Source organism: Leopardus geoffroyi, chromosome B3 (assembly GCF_018350155.1).
Source record: "Leopardus geoffroyi isolate Oge1 chromosome B3, O.geoffroyi_Oge1_pat1.0, whole genome shotgun sequence".
NCBI classification, from domain to species: domain Eukaryota; kingdom Metazoa; phylum Chordata; class Mammalia; order Carnivora; family Felidae; genus Leopardus; species Leopardus geoffroyi.
The window spans coordinates 88258584-88284791 of record NC_059337.1 but is presented as its reverse complement, the minus strand read 5'-3'; the positions used below and the strand labels follow the sequence as shown (position 1 = coordinate 88284791).

Below are 26208 nucleotides of genomic sequence, written 5' to 3'. Positions count from 1 at the left end.
AATTCTGTTAACATAAATTTTATTATCACTTCACCTAAAACTCCCTATAGACTTAATATGGCCTGTAATGCTTTGTACCAGCTGCTCACCTACCCCCATTACCTCTCTGAAATACTTTACAACCTTTCTCCTTGGTTACTCTGCTCCAGCCATAATGGCTCCTAGCTGCATCTTGGTTCACTGTTTGAAACAAGCATACTTTATGTGCTGGAAGAGACGCAACTAAAGTTGGAAAGACAGATTGAATCACAGAAGCCATGTTAAGGACTTGTCGTAATTTACTTATAAATTGCCTATAATGCACAAGGCCCCATCCTAAGTATTTGAAATAGAGCAATGGGTTAAAAATAATTTTAAAAACCTTGTTCTCAAGCGTGCATTCAAGTGAGAAGCAAATAAACCAAAGTTCAATGTTAACTATATGATATAATGGTAAATGTTATGAAAATAAAGCAAGTGGACAGTGATGGCAAGTAGTGATTTTAAGAAAATCAGAGTACTCAAATGGCAATAGGAAGCAGTTGTAGGCATTTGAGTATCATTTTTTGGAAAAGATAATGCTAGGGGACATAAAAATATTTAAGAAACTTTCAGATTTCTCAGGTTTATTTTTTATCAAGTTGCAATATTCTTCACTGACTTATTAGTATGAAGATCCAACCATGTAATTTGTTTTCTAGGCTAAGTGCTTTAATGGAATTACCTCAAGAAGGAAAACTGGTTAAGACTTTACTCAAGGATTTAAAGTTCTTCTTTTTTTTGGTGGGGGAGAAGGGATACCTGGGTGGCTCAGTTGGTTAAGCAGCTAACTTCGACTCAGGTCATGAACTCACGGCTTGAGTTCAAGCCCCGTGTCCGGCTCTGTGCTGACAGCTCAGAGCCTGGAGTCTGCTTCGGATTCTGTCTCCCTTTTTCTCTGCCTCCCTTGCTTGCTCTTTTTCAAAAATAAACAATAAAAAAATTTTTTTAAAACGTTTTAATTGAACCCCAAAACATTTTAATGACTTGTTCTGACAAACACTGGTTCGTGTTACTTCACCATATAATCATTAGTAGCTTTACTTTCAAATTTATGTCAATTTATAATTTATTACTTTGGTGGGATTTAACGTAATTACTAAAGTGTATTTGTGTATTTACTGGAGTTCTAGAAATAGTGCATAAATGAGCCCTATTTGGAAATACAACTCACTGAAGTTCAAACTATCTTCTATGTGCAAACCTTGGGATTTCAGTTAATCAAGATGTTTCCTAAACAGCTCCTTTGATGTCTCCAAACTAATTTCAGTCCTTAGTCTTGAGCCCTATCCATCTTCTGCTTCTAAATTTTCCATTAACAATAATTTGTAACATCTAACAGGAGGACCCCATTATCTCTTTTCCCTAGGAAACTGTCATTACTTTTACATTCTTCTTGTATCTTTGTAAGGAACCAATTACATGGTTCTCTGAAAATAAATTCCATATAATTTCACTTCTAAGGACAAAGCATTAATTGGAAACATCAAAAAATCAAAGACACCCCCCCCCACCACCACCACAAAAAAAAAAAAAAAAAAAATCCTTCAGTTTTAAAAATGAAGTCTTCCAGGGGTACCTGGGTGGCTCAGTCAGTTAAGTGGCTGACTTCAGTTCAGGTCATGACCTCATGGTTCACAAGTTCAAGCCCCACATTGGGCTCTGTGCTGACAGCCCAGATCCTGGAGCCTGCTTCAGATTCTGTGTCTCCCTCTCTCTCTCAAAAACAAATAAAACATTAAAAAAAAAAAAAAAAACTTCCAATTTAGAAGTGCATATCACTAGTTATAAAATTTAAAATGGAATTCTTGGGGTGCCTGGGTGGCTTAGTCAGTTAAGTATCTGACTCTGATCTTGCAGTTTGTGAGTTTGAGCCCGCATGGGACTCCACGCTGACCACCTGGAACCTGCTTTGGATTCTGTGGTCTCCCTCTCTCTCTGTCCCTCCCCCTTCTCTGTCTCTCTCTCAAAAATAAGCGTTAAAAAAAAGAATTTAAAATAGAATTGTATATATATATATGTATCAAAATTTAAGATAATTAAAAATTGAAATTCCAAAGATCTTTTTTTCTCTCCATGCATTACAGCCCCATTACCACTTTCAACAACTGAGCTTAAAGCCAAAATTAATTCCTGAAAAGCATCATGACAAGTGTTCAAGTTTTCCAGGTAAAAATGAGTGAAAACTTAATTTTTACAAAGGATCTTAATACATACAATTATTTTAGATTCATCTAATAAGGATTTTAAGAACCAGGTTACATTTATGGTCATCCCTTTTAAATTTTTACCAACCTTTTCCTTATCATGTTATACAGGATAAAATTTATACTGCATCCCAGAAATTATTAAAACCCCCGGATGAAGTTACTCGGTGGAAACTAGCCCAGGAACGCAGGTAGCTAGCTCTGCAGTTTCAAAAGTTCCACTCACTTACTGTTTAATAATTATTCCAAGAAGGGATTTTTTTTAGAGTACTTGAATATGTCCGCTTATATTTTTACAGTGCTGGAAATACTTATTGACGTTTTCACTGTCACCATTTACTTGTCAAGGGAAGAAATAATATTCAGTCAAGCCTAATACTAGTCGATGTTATGAACTCAAAGGCCATTTGCATTTAAAGTGCTCTCTTGTGTAAAAGCATCAAAAAGTTAATACAAGTACTAGTCTTAAGCAGTCACACAAGTCTAAGCCACATTTATTTGCACATGTATAGTAATGGCAACAGATACTCCAAATTCATACAAATTGATAAAACAACAAAGTTAATCACTTGGTACACTTGTGTGTTATCTTGCTTACAGATTCAAGTGTAGATGAACTTCCTTCATTCTGTAAACTTTCATACAATACTTAAACAAAAACTCTTGAAAACACATATTGGCATGTTTCAGTTAGAGCCAACACAAAAGTTAAGACAAGACCACAAACTCAAAAACCAAGTTTAGAGTATACTTTTCTACCTCCCTCCCCTACAAAGTGATTATTTTCTTCAATAGATGTATATGCTATATCACACAAGTAGCCATGGAGACAAAAGAATGATGCTCCCATAATCATGAAGAAAATGCCAACCAAATTATACTGTTTTAAGTTATCTACCAAATATATGATTTATATATGAGAAACAGGGGGAAATGCTTAGATTAAAATAACAAGGGAGATTAGAAAAAAATAGTAAATGACTTTGAGAACTATGTTCCCCCTGAAAACTGCAAAGATCTGACTTTGACAACTCAAAATAATCATCTAAGGCAAGTAAAAGTGAAGAAACCTTCAAAGACATTCTAATCACGTTCAGTATCTAGTGATAAAAGCTGAAAATGATATCAAGAGGGTATTTATTATACAAGTGTCAACGAGGACATCCCAAAACTAATGAAAGAAATGCACATTTATTTCTACAAAAGCAAAGTATGGTACAGAATTAGAAGGGAACAGATTTACCTATTAAAATATACAGATTCTTACTGAAGAGTATAGGATTATTTAAAAAAGATGACAAGGGATGTTAATCTTTTTTTATTATTATTATTTTTACATATTTTGGAACCTCACATAATTTTGATAAATAACTCTTACAAAATTATGCAAAAAGTACAAGAATGTCTGGTAAACAAACAGTCTGTATTTTCCAAAAAGATTTTTTACAACATGCAATTCTTAAGGCAGCATCCTCCTTACAAGGAAAGGTAATCCTTTTACTCATCAAGAAATCTTCTGCTGCAAAGAATAGGCTAAGAAAGCCTGGCTTCTTCCATTAACGCCTTTTGTCTTTCCTGTCTGATTTTCGGTCTCTTTCACTTCTTGAAGATCTTTTGCCTGATCGACTACTCTCTGATATAGACCTCTTTCTGTCGGACCGAGAATTCTTATCCTTTGATCCTTTTGTATCTCTACTACTACCACCTTTCGAAGATTTGTGACTTCTTTCTAGTCCTGATGTATCCCTTCGCTTCCGATCCACGCTCCTTCTGTGCTTTCTATCTCTATTATGTCCCCGGCCCCTACTCCGACTTCTACTCTCACTACTGCTAGTAGTGCTGCTGCTACTGTCTCTGCTGCTGCTGCCGCTGGTGCTGGAGCTGCTACTGGAACTACTTCGACTGCTACTGCTGCCACTGCTGGAACTGCTTCCACTGCTGCTACTGGTTGAGCTGCTACTGGAACTACTACTGCTACTGCTGCGACTTCTACTCTTGCTGGTTTTATTTCTAGCTCGACCTCTACTTCTGCTCCTAGTTTTGGTTTTGCTCTTGCTCTCTGGATGTACTGTTAAGACTGACTCTACCGTCACCTCAGTGAGTTTTACAGATTCCACAGGAAACTCCTTCCTTTCAGGTAGTAAATGCCCTTGCTCCTGAATAACCTGAATTGGTGGCTGTAAAACAGCTAATGGCAAAGTCTCAGGATGAGAAAGAGGCTGAGGTTGGAGTACTGCTTGGGATTGGGGCAGGGGCTGGGACTGGGGCTGGGGCTGGGGCTGGGACTGGGGCTGGGGCTGGGGCTGGGGCTGGGGCTGGGGCTGGGGCTGGGACTGGGACTGGGACTGGGACTGAGGCTGGAGCTGAGGCTGAGGCTGGGGCTGGGGCTGGGGCTGGGGCTCAGGCTGAAGCTGAGGTTCAGGCTGGGGCGGAGGCTGAGGCAGGGGCTGGAGGTGAGCTACAGGCTCAGGCTGAGGCTCAGATTCTTTCTCTTCTTTCTCCTCAGTCTCATTTTCCATTTCTAGAGCACAGGCATTCTCTTTCATGGGAGAAAGAGATTTACATTCTTTATCTGGCTCAACTTCAAATTCCATTTCTGGCTCCAGTTCTTTGCTAGTTTCATTTTCTGAAGGTTCTACACTTTCAACTTGATTGATTTCCATTACCTCCTGCTCAGTAATTACATTTTTGACACTCTCAACCATCTCTAGCACATCCATAACTTCGTCAGGTTGACTATCCTGCTGCTTCTCACTTTCCCTTATCTCAGTTTCCTCCTCCATCTTGACCTCCATTTCCTGTTTTTGTTCCTCCTCCTCCTGTTCTTTCTCTGCATCACTATGTACTATACCTATTTCCTTTTCCTCTTCCTCTCCTGCTTCCTCTATTTCTACATCATTGTGCTGATTACCTGTCTCCTCCAACTCTTCCTCTCGCTGAGCCACCTTACCCTCTTCTTGTTCCGCCTTCTGTTCTTCATTACGCACCACCTGATGCTCTTTTTCCTTCATTGATTGTCTTCTAGGCCTAGCCTCCATTTTATTTATTTGTTCTGCAAATTCGATGCGTCTACCTTCAAATAAAGCTAAAAGGTAAAAACATACATGTATAAATAATTAAGAATCCTCAAACTCACAATTTGACACTTAGTCACAAATTGTCATCAAGCTTTATCTGAATGTCTTTTGTAAAGAGATAATGACACAAGACTGATTATAGCAAGCAATTACAAGTTGACATAAAATGACACAAGCAAAGATCCCCCCAAAAACCTATTATCAGTAGGCAACTACACCACATTATCCAACTGATGGAAAAACAAAACAACTTTTTGCCATTTTACTTCATGCTGGATGAGAAATAAATTTTGTTTGAAATACAATCATTTTTATGCTATCATATCATGCATTAATTTTTCTGATCCCAGAAAAACACTAATCATCTAATCACCATCTCAGCAGTGTCTATCCTTCCATGTGTGCTCTATGGATTACATCAATGTTCACTTTTGTCTTGCTTCATTAGCATTTATATCTGGCTAAAAAGAAATCCTCTCATTCAGACACCTAAGAAATCTATGTAAATACTGCCTAAAACATGGTAAGTTTCAGGTTAAATTCCATCATAAATCAAACACTCCTGCTTCAAACCCATTACGATCTCACAGAATCTTTAAAAAAAAAAAAAAAACTACTGATACACAATTACAGGAAACATGTATATGTTGAGTGTATCACCTTATTCATTAAGAAAATTTCACTGTATCTCTACATGTACACTTACCATTCATTTTTCTCTGTGACTCTTCTATTAATTTTTGGGTAGCTGGACACATTCTTCCAGGAATATAGAACAAATGGGGCTTTGTCTTAGTTCTTATATATTTAATTATCTTGGCATTATGCTCATTCCATTCCTCTTGCTAAAGAAAAGGTAAAAGGTCAGGTTTTTGTAAACATGAAGGATTACCAATCTTAGAATTCCAATTCCGAACTACTACTCACCAGCTGCGCAAGCTCAACCTTCTGTTCTAAAAGCCGCAGTTCTGTCTGTTTAGCACGCCTCTCTTCAAACAGTTCTCTCCTCTCATTTTCAACTTGTTTTCTTTCTTCTTCTGCCTGCACTTCAAGTTTTTGTTCAATTTCCTGGCGCCTCTTTTGCTGAAAATAAGCAATGATCTTTAACAACTTATTACATATCGTGATTATATGAAACATTACAATTTTACTAAGTTATCTGTAAAGGTTTCATATTTGCAATTCAGGATACCAGCTAATTCAAACTTAGTACTTAGCATTTGAAGCTAATCCCAATTTCTCTTTCATGAAAGGCAGACTGAAGCCTTTCCATTTAAAAATTGAAATACCATGGACATTAGCCATACTATCAATAACTGTTCCATTTAACATAACTTTTAAATAAGGTTCTTTTATAATTAACCTAAAAAAGAAGAGCAGTGTCTTTGTAAGTTATCTTTAGTTATTCTTTCTCCCGAATCAAAGAATGTGACAGAAGGGACATCCTATTTTCGAACATGATGCTTTGAAGCCTTTTATATTCTCTAGGGAAGTTAACATATAAAAGCTATAATAGAATTTTATTAATCTATAACTGAATTGTTATCTCCCTTTCCACCACAGTTCTCCCTTGAGAATAACTTGGGTGTTCAACACCAAGGACACAGTTTCGTAGGTTTAATAAAACAAAAACTTCTACCAAGATTGCATAGTTAAACAAACTGTGGAAGGCAGGGAATGTTTAGGCTTTTACTTCCAGAGTGCTATGTGGAATTAGTGAGCTACAATGCTGATTGAGTTCCACTCCCTTGTTTGAAAGAAAGTACTTTGGGGCCTAAAGAATGACAAGTCTTCTCCAAGACCACAAAATAAGACTGTTGTAGAGCTGGGATCAGAACCCAATTCTCCTGAGTCACAGACCAAGGCTCTTGGCTCTATAAAGAGAAGTTCATTCTGTTACTTCACAGGACTTCAAAAAGAGACCAGCTAAAAATATAACAAATTCAGAACATTTTACAAGTTTTTTTCTCAGCTTCATTTTAGGCTTACAACTCAGTCTCAAGAGCATTTCCACTCTTCTCAAAACATGTAATAAACTACTTTGATAACTTAAAGGAAGCAAAGGAAAATTGTAAATACCCTTTCAGTAGCAACAGTAGATTCTTGTTTAAATTTCTGAAGAGTGCCCATCAACAAGCCAAATATTCGTCGGTTCCTAAAGAACAGAAAGAAAAATTCAATTTCAGTAGGTTCCACTTTTAAGCTCACCATTTCCTAAAAGAAACATACTACAGGCACTTGAACAATTTTTAAAGATAAATTTTCCTAAAATTGCATTATTTGACAGGAATTTTCTCACACATAAAAAACTAAAGATACCTTTGCTTTCCCTTTTCATCCATATTTTGATCCTGGATAAGGTCTCTACGTGTGCGTTCTTTGGAGGTAGCTACAACTGAAGACTGCAAAGCTGGCTGCAGAAGAAAACAAATCTCAGTAATTTTTTTTTTTCAACGTTTATTTTCTATTTATGGGACAGAGAGAGACAGGGCATGAACGAGGGAAGGGCAGAGAGAGAGGGAGACACAGAATCGGAAACAGGCTCCAGGCTCCGAGCCATCAGCCCAGAGCCTGACGCGGGGCTCGAACCCACGGACCGCGAGATCGTGACCTGGCTGAAGTCGGACGCTTAACCGACTGCGCCACCCAGGCGCCCCAACAAATCTCAGTAATTTAACAAGCATATTCAAGGGTGGCACTCCAAAACATACTAAGATGGTATAGAAAATTCTTTTGATCTCAGTTACCTTTTTAACATCATCATCCTCTGGGTCGCTTTCTTGGCGTGATTCTCTTCTTGTCCGACGCTCCCCGCCCAGCCTAACACAGAAGAATTTTAAAGGCCAAATTTTAAAATTTGATTTAAGTGCATACCAAGATCAAGTGATTACTTTTATTATGACTTATTTCTAGAAGTCTCATTTTATCAGTCTCCATCCCATTCTAGTCTATCCTCTGGTAGTAAAAGGATAAAATGTGTCACCAATGCTTAATCCAAATATTGATATCCTGTGTTTCTCAAGTGGTTAAATTTTTATAGTACAAAGCAGAAAAGTGGCACAAACTATTTTCTCAATCTTATTCTTCTCATGATCTTTATTTTGGTAAAATGTCTGTTATTGTTAGTGAAGAACTGAGTTCTGAGGGACATCGGCTTAGTTCAGTCAAACGTAAATGGAACAGAATCAAGGGAAGTGGTATACTGCTCAACTCTAACACAATTGAACAGTATTTATTAAATACTTAAACTACATGCTACCTCAGAAAAGAGCATACAAGAATGTCTTCGGAACCTTTCCTCCAACGTACCTAGTGACTGCCCCTTCAAGGTCTCTCTGTTTGGCTGGGGGTCCTCCTCCACTATCTGAGAATCCACGCCTGTAATTAAAAATGTGCAACAGAAACACTTGAAATTTAAGATAAATGATATTTCCCTTTAGCAAGACAATTTGAGTTTAAAAAAAAAAAACCCTTCTAATTATAGCAACCACAAACAAGCATTCACTCCAAGATGCTTTTTAGCACTATTTTAAAAACCACAAAAATAAACCAAGTTTACACAAAGCTGGTAGTTAATGTATTCTTCAGTCTCTAGTTTTACATATAAATGAAGTTCCAAGACAAGTACACGGAAAACTACAGCTGATCACAGCTTTAAACAAAACACAAACATTTCTAACATTGACCCTACCGCGAATCTTTAGACCAACACTTAATTTAGTATTAAGTCTGTACAATCTTAGCATGTAAATTAAGTCCTAAGAAAATCTTACCTCAGCAATAAACTACCACGTCCTCTACCTCCACCAGGACCAGAAAGGGCCAGCAATCTGGCTTGGATAGGCCTAAAAGATATTTACAAACCAGTAAGAAAACCATGTGGACTTATTTAATGTTACCCCACATTGCACGGATGCGGTACATCATAGAGAAAAATGACCAGAAAGGTTCAAATAACACGGTTTCAAATACATGTGCTGGAAACCAGACAGGAAATACTATTTTAATTCCCTTGTTTTTTTACAAAACCAGCATCACAGGAATTATATTTACCTCATTGCCACTACCCATTAATAAGCTTGGATCAGGCCCGAATTTCGCCAACTCCAAGGAAGCTGCACGTGGGCAAAAGCCTGCGGGGGAGAGGCGGCGGCCCGCGTCCCAGGAGGGTCTCTGGACCAGCACCAGGCCGGGTAGCCGCCGGATGGGAAAGGGGCTTTGTGCTGCAGTTCCCGGCCTGCAGGGCCGAGGGCGGGAATCAGCAGCCCGGGCCTTCCAACACGGCAGGAAGCCATCCGGCATGGCTAGGACCCACTTTCCTTCCTCGCGCACCTGAGCCCCGAAACCTACGTCGAGGACCTGGGAGACTCCTCACCTCGTCCAGGACGGAGTTCTCCCGCCTTCCCGGGAACAGGCCTCGATGTTCTAGTCTTCTCAAGGCTGGCCGCCCTTCCCGCCCCCAATTCACCCCAGCTTGCTAGCTATCACTCGGACCCGGCATTTCTCATCCACCTCTTACCTCACGTCATTCGGATCCCGTCCAGTGAGCTTGCGAATATTCTCATCCACGTTCTTTAGGCTCTCTTTGGCCTTTTCTAGCTGCTCCTGCAAAGTTCTCACCGCGACCGCCATCTTCTCTCTGCAGCAGGCTTCCAGACTGCTCTACAGGCCGCGCCTGGCTGTGTCGCGCTGCAAGACGCGAGAGGACTGACAGCAGGGCCCAGCCAATGACTATAGGCGTTGTTTTTCGGCCTCAACCACTCAGCGTCCGGAAGGGGGAGAAGCTGACGGCCTCTGTGGCTCGGGGCCAATGAAAAGTCTTCTAGGTGGTTGCCTCCCTCCCCAGTTAGAAGCGGGTGGTGGGGCCCTGCTTCTAGCGCAGAGCAGGGGCGCGTTTGAGAGTTCCTGGGTCCTCGAAGACGCCAGCTCACGGACCTGCTCTTGTGTCGCGGCGCGCAGTTTTCCAGGCCTTTTAACCTGTGATATGACGTGCTCTGTATCGTTTTAACCACCTAATCACGTCAGTGAGATGGAGGCGAGTCTATTTAACCCTCTCCCCAGTAAATGATCAGATTAGGAAAGGGTGCGGCCATTCGGTTGGTGCGCATGCCCAGAGAGGAGTTGGAGGGGTGGCGCAGTCCTCCCTTCATTGGATTAAACCAAAATGAGGGAAGCAAAAAAGTGAACACGAAAAATCATTAATCGTAATAGCTAACAATTATTTTGTTCGATACTAAATGAAACGTTTTACATAACTTGTCCCTCACAAACCAAAAGCTTGAATAAGCTGCCTGTTATTACTGATAAGGAAATTGAATCAGTAGATACTGTAACTCTAGGTCACGCCAGCTGAGAATCAGTGTCTGATCAGACCCTCTGCAAGGGTATACTAGATGAAAATACCGACGAAAAGACTGCAGGTATCCTCTACACCCGGCCTATACAACTGGTTTAAGATGGGGTCTGGAGTAGCGGCCCTATTGTTAGTTGTGTGTGTACGACAGTGTCCTCTAGCTCGTGGTTCTGCTCCGTGTACAGAGCCAACATGAGAACTGTTTTGTTCCAGAAATACATTTACAAATTACAGCTCAGAAAACATTTCCCCAAGAAACAGTGTTATAAATTACCTTGGTTCTCATCGTCTATTAGCCGGGCATCAACCTTGCACCAAGCATTAGACAACACTATTTAACTCTAGTTACCATTTTAATTGGTCTCTTTAAAAGCTCCTATTGAGCATCACCAGTAATCCAGGCTCTGAAGATAAAATTTAGAACAAGATCGCTGTGGTTCCTGCTTCTGTGGAGTTTGTAGGCTCTTCAAGAAGCAAAAATCATTCATGTAACTCATTCACTCATTCAATAAGTATTTGCTGAGCACTTACTATGTGCCAGGCACTTTTCTAGGTACTTTCATAGTGTGCAAAAAGATCTTTGTCTTCAAGGAGCTTGGAGACAGACAATAAACATAAGTAAGTTACAAAACATGTTAGAAATGGACAAGTGCTATAGGAAAAAAAAGTAAAACTGGGTAAATGGGATAAGGGTTGATAAATAAGAAATTAATTATGATTGTAAACATACTTAGTCTCCAATGATCCTTACTACAAGGCTGTGTAATAGATTGAACATGAAGCATAAGATTGTGGTAATAGTAGATCCTAACCACCAAATGTAACAATGTTTACATGGGAAAAATGCTTTTATTTTATTTTTTAAATATTTTTTGGGAGAGTGCAAGCGGGGAAGGGACAGAGTGGAGGGGGGAGAGTATCTGGAACAAGCTCTATACTGACAGCAGAGAGCCCAATGTGGGGCTCAAACTCAAGAGCCCTGAGAGATTGTGACTTGAGCTGAAGTCGGATGCTCAACTGACTGAGCCACCCAGGTGCCCCCATGAGAAAATGCTTTTAGAGGCAACCAAAAACATAGGATCTGTTCCTACTTCCATAGGACCTATTACTAGGATTCTGGACAATTCAACAATTGATGGTGGTGATGAAGGGAGAATGCAGTCAGGACATAAGGGACCTGATTTCATATATGGAAATATTAGTGCTGGAAAAAGTAAGATTATGGTTGCAAAATAATCTTCGAAACTCACTACTATTGTTAAATAACAAAAACTAAACAATAAATTTTAAAGATCTAATTAGCTTTATTAATTAATTGATTCATGAATTGGACAGCATCCCATCTGGCAAGCAGAGGGGGAGCTCCAAAAGGCTACAAAAAGAGAAAGATTTTTAGAGGTAGGACAAGGAAGTCATAAACAAAAAAAGGATTATTTGAGGTGAGGTCACCTTCCTTTGGGGACAAAAGGGCTTATAAAGTGGCTTACTACATCTATCTTTGGGGGTTAGAGAGGGCCTCTGTGACAGATTACCTTATTGGTGCTGGCCAGAAATATTCGTAACTAACCAGTTAAGACTACATTTCTGGTGGAGGTAAGCTCCAGTTTGGTGAAGGGCCTAACATAAATGACTCCATTTTGGGCCTGTGGTTTTCTTTCTAACAGTGTTTTCAAAGGCTTAGGTGGAATTTTTATGTGATGCTCTAAAAACTGATCCAGGGGCACCTGGGTGGCTCAGTCAGTTAGGCTTCTGACTTGATCTCAGCTCAGGTCTTGATCTCAGGGTCCTGAGTTCAAGCCCTGTGCTGGGCTTTGGACTGGGCATAAAGACTACTTAAAAAAAAAAAGAAAGAAAGAAAGAAAGAAAGAAAAAAGCTGCCATAATTCTAATTATGGAACATGATCTTAAATATCTGTGGAAGAATATGGAGAATTGAGAGGTTATTGTTAACAACTTGAGAAAACTCAGTATGTTAATTTGGGGGAAACATTAATTGGGGGGAAAAAATCTTCCTTGTGAATTACTAAGTAAAGAAACAATCACAGGCTAAGCAACACTTTTAAGCCAGAATTTGCCAAAATTTAAGAGGTGCACATGATCTAGCTATGTATTTGCATCTGTGTAGTAGTTAAATCCCACATCTGCCATAGATTCTTATGAACTACTTCTCAGAGTGAAGTTGCTTTTTTTTTCTTCTTCCTCCTTCTCTTCTTTTTTTAATTTTTATTTCTTTTGAGAGAGAGACAGAGAGCATAAGCTGAGGAGGGACAGGAGAGAGACACAGAATCAGAAGCAGGCTCCTGGCTCTGAGCTGTCCGGTACAGAGTCTGGAACCACAAGATCATGACCTGAGCTGAAGTCCCACTAGCCAACTGAGCCACCCAGGTGCCCCTGTATTTTGTTTCAAGTACGTCCTGTTCTTTGCTCACTTCATCCCGTTTGACCCTTATACCCCACTCCCAGTAAACTTCCTTGTGGCCATAATGACTCTAAATCTTTTTGCATACCCAGGCTTAATCCACAATGAATTGGGCTAATTTCTCAATATATCTAAACTTTATAGCCTGAAAAAATGATTTATTCTTTTTGTTTTTTTTTTACAACTTTTCTCCCTATTGAACATGTGGCAAAAATAAAAGCTTTTGATGAAGCTAATTCTTGTCAGTTCTAACACATAGCTAGGTAACACACGGACGGCAGCGGGAGCTCCTTTTGTTTTATTTTATGCTGCTCCCTCTCTCCCCCGCCTCCGATATCGTCTGGAGGAGGAACCTTTACCCTACGGGGACGCGAGGAGTTCAGCACGGAAAAGGAACTCTGTGATCATAGAGCTGGCGGAATGCCGGGGTAGAGGGGACCGGAAGTTGATTTTCGCCCCCCGCCCAGGGGCCGGATAGGGTCTCCGCTGACTCCGTTTGGTTCCGGCTGCTGTCAGATTCCGTCGTTGGGCCTGAGGGCTTGTTGGCCCTGGAGTGGGCTCGCCCCGGTACCGGCTTCACTCTTGTAGCAGCCTTGGGGAAACGGAGCGAATTCCTGGTCTCCTAGCAACCAGGGACCGGCTGTGGACTGAAGGAGCTGCGGCGCCACAGTGCAAATCGCTCAGGCGCTAGCCGGAACCCTTGAGCCCGGCCGAAACGGGAGCCTAAACTCTGCGCTTGGAAGAATAAGCAGGAAATGGCGGACGAGGCGTTGTTTTTGCTTCTACATAACGAGATGGTTTCTGGAGTGTACAAGTCCGCGGAGCAGGGGGAGGTGGTGAGTTCTCCCACAGGCCCTTGAGGTCCTTTCGCAGTGACACTTTTTGTTTCTTCTCAGTTCTTTCCTTCAATCCCTGTCCTGTCGCCACCCAAAACCTCCCGAAGTGTAGACAAACTGGTCCACCTCCAAGTATCCTAAGACTAGAACCTGTGAGCTGTCTTCAGTCTTTAATCCTCTTCTCTTTCGCATTTTCTGTTTGACACTTTTTTTGGGTCCAGGCCCATATCTGATTCCTGCAGATCACAAAATTTCTTTTAGCCTTGTTGCTACCATGATTTATGGCAGGGTTCATTGCAACGCTGACTTTGGCACCCCTACTTAGTTCTGTGACTTCCAGCACTACCACTGGACATACTTGAGAATCAACCCCTATCCCCTCTCCGTAACCCTCAGTATTCACGCTTCTCGAAGACAGAAGGCTAATGAGATTTAAGATTAAAGGAAAGTTTGCAGGCGTTACTGTAATTAGGAAACAAATTTAATTTTAAAAAATGTTATCTAGTGCCCTTATGTGTCAGAGGTGGTTTTGTGTGTTGGGAGTATAGTAATGAACGAAACAGTGACTCCATTTTCCTGGAGGTTACCTCTAATATGTGGGAATCCTCATTCATTCACTGATTCATTCAGAAAATATTTATCAGGTGTATTGTGAGCCTGACACTGTGCTAGATAAGATCATAGTTACTGGGGAATAGGGGTTCAATGAATAATTAATGTATTGGGTAGTAATTAGGAATAGAATCATGGAGTTGTAATGATTATTAAAAATGAGATATTTCTAAGTCATGCTCAAGTCAGAAGCTCTTTGTATAATGCTGTTGATAAAGATGGGTGGAAAGTGGGCAAAAGTAAAGGCACAGATGTATGAAAGAGTGTGGTGTATTTATGCTTAAATATTTCACTGTGACTAAATTGAATGATTGGAGAGTGAGAAGTGTTAAAAGCTGAAGCTGGAAAGAGTCCTGTATGATTAAAGAATTTGACCTTCTCCGTGGAGAATTTTTAAAGAGGGGAAAGACATGGTCCATTTGCATTTTAGGAAGATAATCCCGTGTTTAGGTTAGAGAGAGAGGATCTTTGTAGTGAGACGAGTTGTTAATTCAGGGGTCCAGGCAGGAGATGATGAAGATCTGAATTAAGACAGAAGAAGAGAGAATGGTTTGTAAAATAGGAGGTAGAATCTCAAGGACTCAGTTAAGTATAGGAGTGAAAGCTCAGCGTGGAGCCTGCTTGGGATTTTCTCTGTCTCCCTCTGCTCCTCTCCTCTGCTCATGCATTCTCTCTCTCTCAAAAAATGAAATAAAATAAGTATATAAGTAAATAAGTAAAATAACATTAAGACAAAATCTTGGGTCATGAGTTCAAGCCCTGTGGATCTGTGCAGAGCATGAAGCTAAATACATAATAAATAAATAAATAAATAAATAAATAAACAAACAAACTACTTTAAAAATAAATGGATAAATAAGCAAATACACAAACTACTTTAAAAATAAATGAATAAACTAATAATACCTTTCTTTTCTTATTGCACTTTGTTTACAGTAAGGAAATGAAAGTACATATAAGCCAAAAGGATTTTTAAAAGTTACGTAGCATAGGTGCCTGGCTAGCTCAGTCCATAAAGTATGTGATTCCTAATCTCAAGGTCCTGAGTTCAAACTTGGGCTTGGAGCCTGGTTAAAAAAAAAGAAAAGAAAAAATTAGGTGGCTGTGAAGACTAGAATCCATGTTGGAATCTAGGTGTATGACGGTTCATTGTGTTAGTGTCTCTACATTGAGTGTATTTCAAATTTTTCATAATAAATGTAAAAGAAAGACACGTAATCCTGACATTAAGGTGTAGTTTTTATATACCTTTTCAGAGATGAAGTCATTAAATTCTGAAGTGAAATAAAGAGGGGTGCCTGACTGGCTCAGTTGGTGGAGCACGTGGCTTTTGATCTCCAGGTCATGGGTTTGAGCCCCACATTAGGTGTAGAGATTGCTTAAATAAATAAAATAAATAAACTTTGAAGTGAAATAAAGGAAAGAACCAGTAGTTTTTACCCTTCAAACCAATGATTTTCAAACTATGCTTGGAGAGGAATTAAATTTTTAAAAATGGCATAATTGGACATTTACCAATTTATGGAGAATAGATTTTTTAAAAGGTTAATAGAGAATAAAATATTCTCAAGTTTAATTTTCTTTAAAAATTTGGTACCCGCTTGGGGCGCCTGGGTGGCTCGGTCGGTTAAGCATCCGACTTCGGCTCAGGTCATGATCTCACGGTCCGTGAGTTCGAGCCCCGCGTCGGGCTCTGTGCTGACGGCTCAGAGCCTGGAGCCCGTTTCAGATTCTGTGTCTCCCTCTTTCTCTGACCCTCCCCCGTTAATGCTCTGTCTCTCTCTGTCTCAAAAATAAATAAACGTTAAAAAAAAAATTAAAAAAAAAAAATTTGGTACCCACTAGTGAGCATTCACAGATGACAAAGTGAATGAACAAGTAGCAAAATCAGGAGGTATTTACTAGGGCATAATTCAAAAGCTTATGTGATCATAGTATTTGAGAATGTCTACATAAACATAGTTCCTGCTAATCAACATACTCTTGGGTGATTCTACAAAAAACGTATTGTTCCACAAAACTTACGGGTTACTTATTCTACCTGAGCATGCTTGTTTGTTCTCACCTGAACATGTTTTGAAATGAGTTGGAGAATAACAAAAACGAATGACTGTGATAGTATATTTGTGTGCAGAGCATTATGACAGCATAGGACCCAAAGGAGTGTCAAGGAAGGCTTTTGGGAGAATGTGATACTTGAACTGAATTTAAAGGATGTATAGTCTGTGGAACAGCATGTGCTAAGGCGTGGATGCGCATGGAACTCTGGAGTTGCTGCAGAAATTTCAGAGTGGAAGAAGGAGAGATGTTTGTGGATATATGGCTGTTAGTAAATCTGGTTAACTAACCAGGATCATTTAAGGAAAGGCACATAATGCCATGCCAAGGAGATGAACTTTATTTTGAAGAAAGAGGAGAGGGTGTTAAAAGGTTCAGTAGAGAAATAACCTGATTTGTTTTTTAGAAAGTCTATATCAGAAATAGAGGAGGTAAATCAAAGGAAGAAAAAACTAGAGACAAAGAGGTAATTTGGAAGGCATTAACTGGAAACCAGTAGGGAAAAGAGAAGGGCTAACTTAAGTAGTGAGGATAGAGAGAGATGGATTTTGAAAGCATGTAGATAATAGGCTTCGTAGGACTGCAGTGCATGTGGAAGGTTGGGAATAAAGAGGTAAAGTAAATGGCAGTTTTCTGGTTGGGGTAACTAGATGAATAGTGGTTCTTTTAATGAAGTTAAGGAATTTTAGAGGCAGCACAGGATGAGGACATTAAAATAATATCATTTTGAATATGCCTTATTTGAGGAAACTGTGGGACCTCTAGATGGCTCTGTCCCATGAAGTCTGTACTATAAAAGTACAGATTTAGTTGTCACAACCTCATTAGTAGAATACATGGTTCCTTAAAAAAAAGTTGAGCAAATAATGAGGCCTATGGAAGTTTCCACTTCCACTAAGAAGTGGAAACAGGCTCCATTATATAAATATCCATGCCATCTTGGAGCTGTATTCTAGCAGAGGGTGGGGATAGAGGGACATGGACAATATGAAATTAGTAAAGTATATAGTATGTTAAATGATGAAAGAAGTTCTTTGGAGACAAATTAAGCAGAGAAATGGGATAGGGCATCAGTTATCACCTACATGGGGCTGGAACTCACAACCCTGAGATCAAGAGTCATATGCTCTACCCACTGAGCCAGCCAGGCACCCTACTTTTAGAGGGCTTTTTAAAACACAGATTACACTGGGTTTCAGAATTTGCAGCTTTTGATGCTAATGTTGCTGGTCTTGGGGCACGCTTTGAGAATCATCAGAATAGAGAATTTCCGAAGGGGAATAATTTAGTTTTAAAGAAGATAGTAAAAAAGAGCCTCACTGATGTGGGTGGGTGGGAGGATGGGTGAAATAGATAAGGATGATTAAGAATATATTTATTGTGGTGAGCACTGAGTAATCTATTAGAATTGTTGAATGATTATATTGTACACCTGAAAAAGCGGGGCAGGGCGGTGGGGTGGGGATGGACCTCATGAGATGGTGACATGTGAGTGAAGACTTGAAGCAAGGGAATTGGTCATGTGGATATCTGGAAGAAGAGTTGCCCATGCAGGAACCCTGAGGTGGGAGCATGCCTGGCATATTCAAGGACAGTAAGAACAGTGTAGCTAGAGCCCATGTGAGTGAAGAAAAGTAGAAAGTTGAGACCTGAGGGGTAGAGAAATCTGGATTGTAGAGAACTTTGTAGATGATCCAGAGGATTTTGAGAGTCTTCAGCATAGCGGTAGTATTTACAGTCTGAAGACTGGATGAGATTGTCAAAGAAAAAACAAAGCAATGGCATGATTTCTGACATAGGATGGTGGGATCATCAACTAAGACACATTGAGGACTGGAAAGCTTGGATGACTCTAAGAGACATTTTGAAGCCAGGAACAATAGAATTTAATGACCGCCCAAAGGGAGTGACTGGTGGAAAGGTGATACTTTGACTTCATTTCTATAACTGAGGAGAGAAGAATAGTTGAAAATGGAAAAAAAAATGTGTAGAGGGAGTAATTAGGCAGAGGCTTTGGCGATTCTGAGAAGTAGTAACAGTTCCCTGTTTACCTTATTGCCTTATGAAATGATTAGTACTAAGATAATTGAAATATAACTTATAATTCACTTTTTCTTAGAATATTTTAGTAAAAAAAGTATAAGTACTTTTATATTTTTAGTCAACATCTTAAAACAATTTTTGAATACTGATATTTTGGTATTCTAAAAATATTCAAAACAATTATTTTTTAAAATAGGAAAATGGACGCTGTATTACTAAGCTGGAAAACATGGGGTTTCGAGTGGGACAAGGATTGATAGAAAGGTGAGCAGTATGGATTTGAAAATTTTCTTCCAGGTAGGTTATAAACAAAGATGATCCATTTCAAAAGATTGCATAAAATTTGAAGTACTTTAATTTTAATTTCTAAATTTTATTTATCCTGTGTTCTTTAACTCACAGATTGAAATTTCTCTTTAGTTCTGATGCCATTTTAACTCGGTTAAAACTTTTAATATCAGAAGAAAATATATATTTGTATTTTAGACTTTTTTCCTAAAAACTTTGGTGTACTATCTAAAATCTTGTTGCATTTTCGGGGTGCCTGGGTGGCTCAGTTGGTTGAGTGTCTGACTCTTGATTTTGGCTCAGGTCATGATCTCAGTTTGTGGGTTCAAGCCCCATGTTGGTGCTAGGCTGACAGCGTTGGGTGCGGGGCTGATATCTTGGAGCCTGCTTGGGATTCTCTGTCTCCCTCTCTCTCTGCCCCTTCCTTGCTTGCGCTCTCAAAAATAAATAAGCATTTTTTAAAAGCTTATTAAAATAAATAATAAAATCTTGCTGCCTTTTCTACTTAAGGTCTAGTAGGTTCTTTAACCTAAATGGATTTTTGTTTAAATGCAAGGGATAGAAATTCTTTAGAGTCTATGTTAATGTATGTACTAATTTTTCAATTTATAGATCCAGTCTTAAGGTCTTATTCCTTTCTCATTATTTGAATAGCTGAATTCTGGTTATATTTTATATAACAATACCGTGATTATGCCCAGCTTTTTTTTTTTTTAATGTGCTAGAATTAATTTTACTTAAAATTGCAGCTTGCTATTAGACTAATTTTCATACTGTAATTGCATAACAGAATGTAAATTGAGATGAGATCTCCTTTGCTTGGTGCTTATCACTTTGTGACCATCAATAAATGTTCATTGCTGTTCTGGCATTTCAAAATTAGTGAATAATGTGACCCTCCTGCTTTCTTTGGAGGAAAAATACTGATTACTTTTAGTTGATCTTTTTAGGTTCACAAAAGATACTGCCAGGTTCAAGGATGAATTAGATATCATGAAGTTCATTTGTAAAGATTTTTGGACTACAGTATTCAAGAAACAAATCGACAATCTAAGGACAAATCATCAGGTATTTAGACAAATTAAGGCCTATTTTTTAAAGTCCTTTGACTTAATATAAATGTCCTATTTTAGTTATTTATTGTATAAAACTTAAAATAATTTCTAGTCAACTTTGAAATGTTTCTCTTACATGTTATTAATACGTCATGATTTTTTTTCTCTAATAGGATACAGTGTATAAGAACAAATAGATAGTTATCAGTAATGATAGCTGTTTCTTTCCCCCAAATAAAAACGTTATCTTAAGTTTTAAAAAGTAGCAGAATATCAGAATGATAAAGGTTTTAGGATTTGGTTCCTTAGTTATCATTACTTAATGGTGATTGTATGTAGAACCACAAATATATATCATGTTTGTCTTTAGAGTAATTTCTGATGTCTAATTTATAGAGCATATTTAAGTAACTCTTGCATTATTTGTTGCATTGTTGGTCATTTTTCTATTAAAATAATTTGTTAAATAAAATTTAATAGATTGGGGCACCTGGGTGGCTCAGTTGGTTAAGCTCCGACTTTAGTTCGGGTCATGATCTCACAGTTTGTGAGTTCGAGCCCCACATCAGGCTCTGTGCTGACATCTCAGAGCCTGGAGTCTGCTTCAGATTCTGTGTGTCTCTCTCCCTGTCCCTCTTCCTCCCTCCTTCTCTCTCTCTCTCTATGTCCCTCCCTGACTCACACTCTGTCTCTCTCAAAAATAAGTAAACATTAAAAAAATTTTTAAGAAAAAAAATATAATAGATAAAATTTAATAGATTGTGTGGAAAATTATGCATTTAAATAGATTTATAAAACTCAAGGAAATATTTTAGAGTGGATTTGGCATTTTGATCAAATATTAGAAAATGAAAATAATGTATCTAGTAGTTACCAGTACTTTTCATTTTTTTATATAACAATATTACTGTTACCTTGTAAGTATTGAAATGCTAATGAGAGGAAGTGAATTTGGTTATTGGCTTTCTAGATATGAGCTAATAATATATAACTGTTAATTCCACCTGGACATGTATTTCTGATTCCTTTGAGTTCTTTAAGGGTAGGAACTATCTTTTGCATCTTTGTATCTATAGTATCTTAAATCTTTCAATAAATATTAGCTTTATAAAGTTCTCAACAATTCTTCAGCCTACACACTGCAAAACTCTTTCATTTAAAGAAATTTGACCAATGGAAAGGAGAGTTTTAATAACTTAAAAAACTCTTAATTGTTGTGAGGAGAAAATTTTTAAGGACTACAGCATACATTGACTCTGGATGTTTTTTCTGTTTTTGAAACAGGGTATCTATGTACTTCAGGACAACAAATTTCGTCTGCTTACTCAGATGTCTGCAGGAAAACAGTATTTAGAACATGCATCTAAGGTATTTATTGGAATAGAAGATTGGGATTTTCATAGGGAAGAGTACGATGTCAACCACAACAGAGTTTTGAATTTAAAATAAGTTTTAAAGTTGTTGTTTTTCTTGTTTAAGTGCTTTTCTGTGAAATAGGAGACAGGTGTTCATCATACTAAAATAATCTGTATTAACCAATAGCTGAGTAGCTTATGATGATTAATGAAACACTAACAAAATGCCATTGAAATGTAGATTAATGTTAGATTCTTGAATTTAGCATAGGTGTATCAGAAAAGATAGTCAAACTTATAAAACTGGTATTAACTGTGCAAAACTACTCACCTGAGTTTATTTATAATATCCTTTAGCTAATTAAAAATTTTTTGAGGGGCGCCTGGGTGACCCAGTTTGGTTAAGCATCTGACTCTTGACTTTGGCTCTGGTCATGATCTCGCAGTTCATGAGATTGAGCCCTGCATCGGGCTTCGTGCTGTCAGTGCGGAGCTAGCTTAGGATTCTCTCTCTCCCGCTCTCTCTGCCCTCCCCTGCTCGCACCTGCATGTGCACTCTCTCTCTCAAAATAAATAAATAAACTTAAAACAAAAACTTTTCCCTGTTATTAACATGTTTCTAAGAATATGTTTTTTGTGTTAAGTATATCTTTGTTTCTGTGTTTTGTCTAGTTTTTGTTTTTCAATCTCAGGTAGGAATCAATAAGTAGATCAGCAGATATATTAAAGCTGACAAGTTTAGGGGCGCCTGGGTGGCGCAGTCGGTTAAGCGTCCGACTTCAGCCAGGTCACGATCTCGCGGTCCGTGAGTTCGAGCCCCGCGTCGGGCTCTGGGCTGACGGCTCAGAGCCTGGAGCCTGTTTCCGATTCTGTGTCTCCCTCTCTCTCTGCCCCTCCCCCGTTCATGCTCTGTCTCTCTCTGTCCCAAAAATAAATAAACGTTGGAAAAAAAAAAAAAAAAGCTGACAAGTTTAATGTAAGGGTTCTTTTGAGATGATTAAAATATCTGGGGCAGTATGAGCTATTATTTATCTGTAAACATTTATCTGTACATAAATTATCTAACAGAAGCATCATAGTTATAGTGGAAAGAGCATGGAATTGGAACCAAATCTAAATTTTAAACTATGCAATTTACAGTTTTGTGACATTGGATAAGTTATATAACCCCCTTTGGACCTTAATTCCCACATTAATAAAGTTGGTTATAATAGTACCTATATTATTAACAATCTCTAAAGTCTCTTCCAGGTCAAAATTTCATGACTCCAGATTTAATTACTGATCAGTACCCATTTATGTAATTATAACATTATCTATATTATTCATAGATATATTGTGTTATTGGCTGTCATGCAGTACAAACATGTGCATAATCAAAAATTCCTTGGATAATTTATTTTTTGGTTCCTGTTCTTATCTGGCTTTCTGTGCTGTAGCTCAGCCCCATTCCCTTTTTTTTGTTTCCATATGACAGGGTTTCCCACATTGGTACTGTTGAGATTCTGAATGGGATAATTCTTTGTTATGGCAGATTGGCTGTAAGTCTTGAACAAATCAAGATTCTTGGTTGTAGAAAGCAGACACCAACTCTGATTGAATAGGGGAAAAAAACATACAGAATTGATGAGAAAGCTCAGAAAGCAGGCAAGAACTGTAGAAGGTTAGGGCAGCCAGAAAGACAGCCCAGGTCACTCCTCAGGCAGGGTCTAGTTAGAGTCCTTTGCACTAACAGACACAAGCCACGTTTGCTGCCTCTAGAACTAATTCTAACCTGTTTCCAGGTTGTTTTTTCACTCATTCTAGATTCAGAGTCTGTGACTGGAGCACCCAAGTCACATGTCCATGGTTTAGTTGTCAGGAAGCTGGGAACTTGTTTTAACAATCATAATTTTCAATAACTTAAAAAATTCTTCCACTACCTTTTTTTAAACAGCAATGACTTATTAATAGGAAGGCTTGATTCAATGTCATATTTATCAATAGCATTGCTTTCTTAGTAAATCCTTAATATTCTTTACATTTTTCTTCCTTTCAGTATTTGGCATTTACCTGTGGCTTAATCAGAGGTGGCTTATCAAACTTGGGGATAAAAAGTATTGTAACGGCTGAAGTGTCTTCAATGCCTGCCTGTAAGTTGAATTCACATTTCTTAAAAATATGATTATTTTTAGTGATTATTTTTCAAGTCTGGTGGTTTTGTTTGTTTGTTTTTGTTAACTTAGAGTTAACTTAGAGGAAATTTAAAATGCTAAAACCATTTTGTTTTACTTTTACCAATTTTAACATTTAATGTAGTAATATGTAGCATCCCTATATTCATGTTCAAAGATTTTAAAATTTATAATGGTAACGATTTAAGAAAGTAGGCTAAAGTAGTCCAAATTTATAAGACAGCTTAAGTGATGATTCTTAACTTTTAAAGGAAAAATTTCTGCATTATTCTTTTAAGATAGCAAATTGCCCTATAGCATTGAAAATGTCTTTTTTAAAAAGTTTTCTAGGGGCACCTGGGTGGCTCAGTCGGTTAAGCGTCCGACTTCGGCTCAGGTCATGATCTCGTGATTCGTGAGTTCAAGCCCCACATTGGGCTCTCTGCTGTCAGCGTGGGTCCTCTGTCCCTGTCTCTCTGCCCCTCCCCCCCTCATGCTCTCTCTCTTTCTCTCTCTCTGTCTCAAAAATAAACACTGAAGTTTCCTAGAGTACATCTATTATATATAAAGCTATATAAAGCCAACTAGTCTTTTACTGCTAAACTCCTTTCCAAAGATATTTTCACCAGAGCTGCCAACCAAGAATAAAATTGACTTGAGCATCATTGTATTTCCTTTTTATTCACAGTGATAATTAGCAGTGAAATACCCAAAAGGTAGGAATCACAAAGAGGAGAAGCAGACACCTATCTATTCACAAAACAAATAATCACCTCATAAAAATGAAATTTGCTTTGTTGAGTATTGTGAAAGGTGTGAAAAGTTGTTTGACATAGCAGGTTTCTCCATTGAAACTACTTTCTAATAGAACAGAAAATTGATGTTTAAGCTTGTTTTCTTTGTACCTAAGTCAAGGAATGATTTTTCATTTTTCTTTTTTTAGGTAAATTTCAGGTGATGATACAGAAGCTCTAAAACATACTGAAATGCAAGGCAAGGCTTCAACAGTGTAAAGAGATAAATTATTCGTGTATAAAGCATTTCAAGTAGTTGGACATTTGTATTGATATAAGCTATTTGCTAATTTATGTAATGAAAGATGCACTCTTAACCAGGAGTAAGATTGTATTTTATTAATTTAACACAGACCAAGTTAAAGCAGATAAAGACACATTCTACCATAACATAGATTTTACTAAAACTATTCAGAATGAAAACCTGATTTCAAACAACTAAACCCCAAGATTTAGAACCCTTATTTTGAACATTCATATTTGCTCAGACTGGTATGTATTTAACCACAGATAGAAAAGCAAAACTCAGGGTTTGATAAATTAGCATTAAGAAAAGTATGCATCAGGGGTGCTTGGTTGGCTCAGTTGGTTAAGTGTCTGACTTTGGCTCAGGTCATGATCTCGTGGTTCATGAGTTTAAGCGCTGCGTTGGGCTCTGTGCTCACAGCTCGGAGCCTGGAGCCTGCTTCAGCTTCTGTGTCTCCCTCTCTCTCTGCCCCTCCCCCACTAGCACATGCACACATGCTCTCTTTCTCTCTCTCAAAAATATAAATAAAACATTACGAACTTTTTTTTAATTTAAAAAAGTATGTATCAATCAGAATCATTTCTGTAAAAATGAGCAAATTTCAGTTTTGCTTTATGAATTTATTTTAGTTATTTAAGAAAAGCAAACAGTACACTAAATTAAACATTTTTTATTTTATTATAATTTATTTCTATTAAGAATTTTTATGCCTGTGAAAATTTTATTATATACATTGTGTATTATGTGTGTGATACATATATATACTATATCTAACCGCCTAAATTGCAAAAAAGTTCATTTTACTTTAACAGAATTTAGCCCTTAATTTTACTTTAATAGAATTCAGTCCTTGAGAACTCCATTAATGTAATTAAAGTGTAGTAGAGATTAATTTAAATGTGAATTCAGTGACTCCAGGGCCAAAGACTATTAGGCATTTTAGGAAGGAATTTTATACTTACTCCTGTTACAGTTTTGACTTTCACCTTTTTTCCCCATGTGTGGAAGGACTGGTGAAGGTTCTAACATCCTTATTTTTATTCCCTAATTACTATTTCCCAAGAGCAGAGGGGTGGATAATTGGCTTAGTCACACCAACATTCATTGGACAATGTCTATTCAGTGGGTTGGGTCAGTGCTCATCTAGTGTGTCTATCATCTCCTCTTCCATCTGATAACCGAGAGAAGACAAGCGTGAAGATGAAAGTCATCACATTGAGGATAGCAGGATGCATCAATAGGAAGCACCTTTATTGTGCTTCTGAATTAACCAATCCTGGAACTGCTTTACCTTTGGACTTTTTGTTACATGGGATAATAAATTCCTTATATTGTTCAATCCATTTTTGGTTCTGTATTTTGTTACTTGTAGTCAAAAAGAAGTCTCTTCTAGCTGAGGCAAGGAGAGAGTTAGTTTATACAAAAAACAATATAGGAGAATTGAATTTCTTTTTCTCTCAGGAAGGAAGGGAAGAGAAGAACTTAAAGGTTTACATGTAAAATGATAAAACCATAAAGTACTAAAGAAGATATTAGTTTTATCATCTTGTAGTAGAGAAGGACTTTTTAAAAAATGTACAGTGTTATAAAGGAAAATAGTAAAAAAATTAACCTCTTCAAATGCTGTTAGGAAAATTGGATATCCACATGCAAGAAAATGAAATTGAATCCTTACTTTATACCATACATAAAA

At 38.1% G+C, this 26208-nt stretch overlaps 2 protein-coding genes across 3 annotated transcripts; one reads left to right on the top strand and one right to left on the bottom strand.

Annotated features, from left to right (window-relative positions):
* Window positions 1-2690: 2690 nt before the first annotated feature.
* Window positions 2691-10401, bottom strand: PNN (pinin, desmosome associated protein). Its single transcript, XM_045450759.1, has 9 exons — window positions 9822-10401; window positions 9076-9147; window positions 8612-8680; window positions 8050-8122; window positions 7622-7716; window positions 7382-7457; window positions 6230-6385; window positions 6009-6147; window positions 2691-5310 (listed from the first exon to the last, which is right to left on the bottom strand). Exons 1-9 carry the CDS (start codon window positions 9932-9934, stop codon window positions 3782-3784), a joined length of 2322 nt encoding a protein of 773 aa, XP_045306715.1. The 5' UTR covers window positions 9935-10401; the 3' UTR covers window positions 2691-3781.
* On the top strand, window positions 10307-25858 carry TRAPPC6B (trafficking protein particle complex subunit 6B). Of its 2 annotated transcripts, none has more exons than XM_045450765.1 (6): window positions 10307-10337; window positions 18820-18887; window positions 19862-19979; window positions 21251-21334; window positions 23360-23453; window positions 24418-25858. In XM_045450765.1, the coding sequence occupies exons 1-6, from the start codon at window positions 10332-10334 to the stop codon at window positions 24447-24449; spliced, it is 402 nt and encodes a 133-aa protein (XP_045306721.1). In that variant the 5' UTR covers window positions 10307-10331; the 3' UTR covers window positions 24450-25858. The 2 variants fall into 2 exon arrangements, with proteins under 2 accessions (XP_045306721.1, XP_045306720.1); XM_045450764.1 differs by lacking the exon at window positions 10307-10337 and adding an exon at window positions 13432-13910.
* Window positions 25859-26208: the final 350 nt, after the last annotated feature.

What these genes read in the sequence shown, in the direction of transcription:
- PNN (XM_045450759.1), bottom strand. Translation starts at nt 9,934, where the DNA reads ATGGCGGTCGCGGTGAGAACTTTGCAGGAGCAGCTAGAAAAGGCCAAA. An exon ending in CGTGGTAGTTTATTGCTGAG is followed by an intron (nt 8,681 to 9,075) that starts GTAAGATTTTCT and finishes TTTTAATTACAG; the next exon opens with GCGTGGATTCTCAGATAGTG. An exon ending in AGGTTGAGCTTGCGCAGCTG is followed by an intron (nt 6,148 to 6,229) that starts GTGAGTAGTAGT and finishes CCTTTTCTTTAG; the next exon opens with CAAGAGGAATGGAATGAGCA.
- TRAPPC6B (XM_045450764.1), top strand. Translation starts at nt 13,830, where the DNA reads ATGGCGGACGAGGCGTTGTTTTTGCTTCTACATAACGAGATGGTTTCT. An exon ending in CCGCGGAGCAGGGGGAGGTG is followed by an intron (nt 13,911 to 18,819) that starts GTGAGTTCTCCC and finishes TTTTTAAAATAG; the next exon opens with GAAAATGGACGCTGTATTAC. An exon ending in ATTTAGAACATGCATCTAAG is followed by an intron (nt 21,335 to 23,359) that starts GTATTTATTGGA and finishes TCTTCCTTTCAG; the next exon opens with TATTTGGCATTTACCTGTGG.